Source organism: Acanthisitta chloris, unplaced genomic scaffold (assembly GCF_000695815.1).
Source record: "Acanthisitta chloris isolate BGI_N310 unplaced genomic scaffold, ASM69581v1 scaffold6618, whole genome shotgun sequence".
Classification (NCBI taxonomy): Eukaryota; Metazoa; Chordata; class Aves; order Passeriformes; family Acanthisittidae; genus Acanthisitta; species Acanthisitta chloris.
In genome coordinates, this window is record NW_008686364.1 from 19,954 (window position 1) to 23,809 (window position 3,856).

The 3,856-nt window shown below is 37.9% G+C and overlaps 1 protein-coding gene across 1 annotated transcript in view; it reads right to left on the minus strand.

Moving 5' to 3' along the window:
• Window positions 1-3,246, minus strand: part of SACM1L (SAC1 suppressor of actin mutations 1-like (yeast)) — a gene marked incomplete at its 5' end in the record, with an annotated part of 20,805 nt that extends 17,559 nt beyond the window's left edge. The window contains 2 exons of the mRNA XM_009080081.1: window positions 1,730-1,804; window positions 3,149-3,246. Coding sequence (XP_009078329.1) covers window positions 1,730-1,804; window positions 3,149-3,246 — 173 coding nt within the window. The remainder of the gene's footprint in view (window positions 1-1,729; window positions 1,805-3,148) is intronic.
• Window positions 3,247-3,856: the final 610 nt, after the last annotated feature.

Consider the following 3,856-nt stretch of genomic DNA (forward strand, 5'->3'; position numbering starts at 1 on the left):
CTAGGACTTTATGTTCTTAACAGTAAGGGGCTGGAGCAGAAGCAAAATGCACTTGCTAAGCTACCCACTTCTCTATGCTCACAGATCTTGAGCTACTCATTAAGTTTAGGGAATTTTAAAAAATGGACAAGAAAAAAAAGTGTCACCTACTCTCTTAGTTCAGATCAGAGACAGTCTGAAAGTCTTCAGGCTTGCAAACGCAGAAAGAGGCCAATGCTCTTGAATGTGGTTTGGAAAGCACAGAGCAAGTCCAAAATACATGAAAGGAAGCATGCTTCAAAAGCCAAAAAGACTATTCAACTTATTCTGAAAAAAATATTAATCCTAACAGGTTCAAACAAAGAGAATTTGGTTTCTTTTAATAATTTAAGACAGGAAGTTTGCTGCTTTCCTGGATGTGTAAGTAACAAAGCAAAAAACAACCATATTCAAGGACAGTTCACTCAAAGCAGTTAATTTACACTTGTTGGTAAACACAACACAGCCTTGTTTCTGAGCCTGTTGTATTTCAGAGTCATCTTGTTCTTGAAGAAAAAGGTTACTCTTAATACTGTAGTAGGCAAAGAGTACTTATGCCTGGTAAAGATGCCACATTGCTACATATGGGGCCAATTTTGCAGTTAACAGCAGTGAACTGCCTAATAACACTTAGCTAAACATTTACTTTAACTGATACCACTTTTAGTTTGACAGCTGTATACTAACACAGTACAAAGCTCTGGAGAGTAGAATGAAAAACCCTCAAGCTTTTAAGAGAGTTACATGTTCTATACTTTACTTAATATTCAGTCAGATGAATAGAAGTCATTACCAAGCCTGTAAGTGGTAAAATTTCCCCTTTGGGGCAGTTCAGTTTTAAAACAGTCGGGGCCTGTCAAGCACCCAAGAGACAGGTATCCATTACATTGCTCTTACTCTCTAAGATCCACAACTCTTTAGAACTTGGGCATAGTAAGTTCAGTAGTTTTAAGATCCTGCCAGAAGTCACTGCATTCAACACAACACTCTGCAGAGAATACTGCAGTGAGTGATCTTCAAACCTTTCTATGCTTGCTCCTCATTGCATCCTTTTTCAGACTACTTCAGTCTCAATAAAAATTAGACAAACACTGTTTGAGTAGCAATGCTTACTGTCCTGAAAGTCTACACTTTATACCTCATTTATTCATGGCAGTGACTGTTTAGATCTGAGAAAAAATGGACAGCCTATTCTTACCTTATCCTACAACACCTTAAAATTAGACTTGTTCCAGCCTATCCTTTTCACGTTGAGTTTTCCTTGTATTTTTAGGGTAGTTGGAACACAATCATTACTTGAACAGCTGCATCTACTATCATCCTGCCACTCTCAGCTATTTGTGCAGCAAGATAAGGTGAAACTTCATGACCCAATATTTGACTGTTGCACCAAATCCTTCAGCTAAGCTTAAAACAGTTATGAAAAGTAAATAGATGAAGTCCTCTGTACTCATTTGGGATGCATTCCTCAAAACTCAAACAACTGTTGGTTAACCCCATCTTTAGGGCACCTACTGGTCTAAGAGGTACGTGAACATTCATGATAAACTGCATTTGGATACCTCAGCCCTCTAGCAGCTACCAGAAAAGCCTAACATACTGATGAAAATGTAACCTCAGATACTTGTAAATATAATTTTTGCCTTTAAAACTGCTTCAGCAATATATCTTGCCTCAGTATTTTTAAAGAGCACAGTTCTGTTCTCCTTACCTGCCACCAATCGGATCGTTCCCAAAATACCAAATATAGGCCTTGTTACAGCTGAAGGGGGAACATCTTTCTTAACTGAAAAAGCAAAAGAAAACAACATCAGAATTTCAGATTGCTTCTTTCATGGCTATATTGGAAGACTATTAAACTAGGTTTGTCCAAGCTTCTTGGTCAAGTCTTAAGCTTTGCTAGAGTCTAAGCAGCAAAGCATCAGAATTTCAAAGCTGATGGGGTGCCAGTGGGAGGATGCGGAAGCATCCTGACCCAATTTCTCATGTTTAATCAAACTAGTAATTCAATTGAATAAATTCAAGCCCATTCACATGATAGTAAAGCAAGTAGACTCCTCAATAATGTAGTGTTTTGCCAGCTTCCAGAAGCTTTGTTTTGCTGCCATCAAGACATCTACATTTCTAAAACATAAAGGATTCAGAGAAGTTTAAAAAGACCCAAACCACCCACAGCAGAGTGAGGCATTTTCCCACAAACCAGGTAAAGATGAAGCTTGAATCTTCCTTTGCTTTAAGGACCTCGCAGGTTCATCTGCTAGAACACCAGTAATGAGAGAGATGTAGACTAGCAAAAGACCTGGGAAAGCCATCTTTACAGTTTTTAAGGGACAACTTAGAAGGAGAAATTGAAATACTATACTACAACACCAAAAGTATCAGTGGTATGAGCATGCTGCTCTTACATGAGGTATACAAGAGGCCTAATAAAAGATAGTTACTGCTTTTATATTATTGTAGCATTTCTGACTGTTTAGACATTTAGTAATACTGAGGCACAAACTCCTGAAGTATCAAAAGGGAAGTCATCTGTTGCCTTAATTTCACTGTTATTTAAGTAAGTTCTTTGTTTTTATGCATTAGTTTCACATCCTTTAAAAATTAAACTAAAATTCTCAAGACACCAGCATGCTTAAAGACTACCTGCAGTGACATTTGAATCCAAAGCTGCAACACAGAATGAGATTTACAGCAAGGGTTTTCTACTTTTGCTGGTTATAGAGGTTTCATGAAAAATCAGGTTTCAGTATTATATAAAATACAGCATTGAGACAGTTAGGTAAAGCTGCAGAATGCCAGTGTTCAACCCTTCCCCTGTTTGATCTTGAACTTGTGGCACCAATCCCAGCTAGCCTGGATGAGTCAGTTTCCACAGTTGTGATGGGCAGTCTTACCATAAAACAGGCCAGCACTATGCCCACTGCACCAATCCCACAGCAAAAAGGTATTTCAGACAAAGCTCTTTGCAAAACAGAACACAAAGCAATATTTTAAAGCAGTAACTAAAGATAAAAACAATTCCCTCAGTATTATCTTAGTAAGGTTCTGAAGAGGATCTTGGAGTGCCCAGAGCAAAACAGACAAAAAGGACACAGCAGACTGTATTGAGAAATACTGGTGAAGAGAGTACCTGTAAGAGTGACTTCCGTGGAGACTCTGTCAATAGCAAGCACATCATCTGCTCCATGATCACAGGCTTCTACATAGAACTTCTCTGATGTTATATGCCTTTAAGATAATGGAGAGCCAAAAAAAAAAAAAAGAATTTGTTTAGTAAAGCTTACTTTCAGTTTGTTTATTCTTCACCACCTGAAGACAGAGCAAGCAGTTTTAAACATCATTTCAGCTGCAACATAACAGAATCCTCACTGACCTTGACACTGTGAAAAAACCCAAAAAGCAAGTCCAACTAATCAGTTATTGCAAAATTCACAGCTTGTTTAATAATCTTAATTCTTGTTTATTACTGCAAGGTAAGGACATGAAAGTGAGTTTGCATGCATAGTGGTCCACCCCAATTCATGTGAGCTTGAACTATGTCCCTTAGAAGTCTGATAAGCCAAAACCGAAACTTAAAATCAGAAGGTTTTTAACCAAAGCCTTCCTAACATATCAGAAACTAAAGTATCACATCCCCAATGCAAGGCTAGTAAACATTAAAACAATGTCCAAAGTCATAAACACACCTGTTTCACATTAGTGTTGTAAGAATCCACTGGAAACATGACAGAAAAAATGGAAAAGTTCAAGTGGCACACTAATTTATTAAAGCAGGTGTCTCAACACTGCCATTTCCCAGATTTGTTAGCCAGGTCTGTGTGACACACATGGCATAACA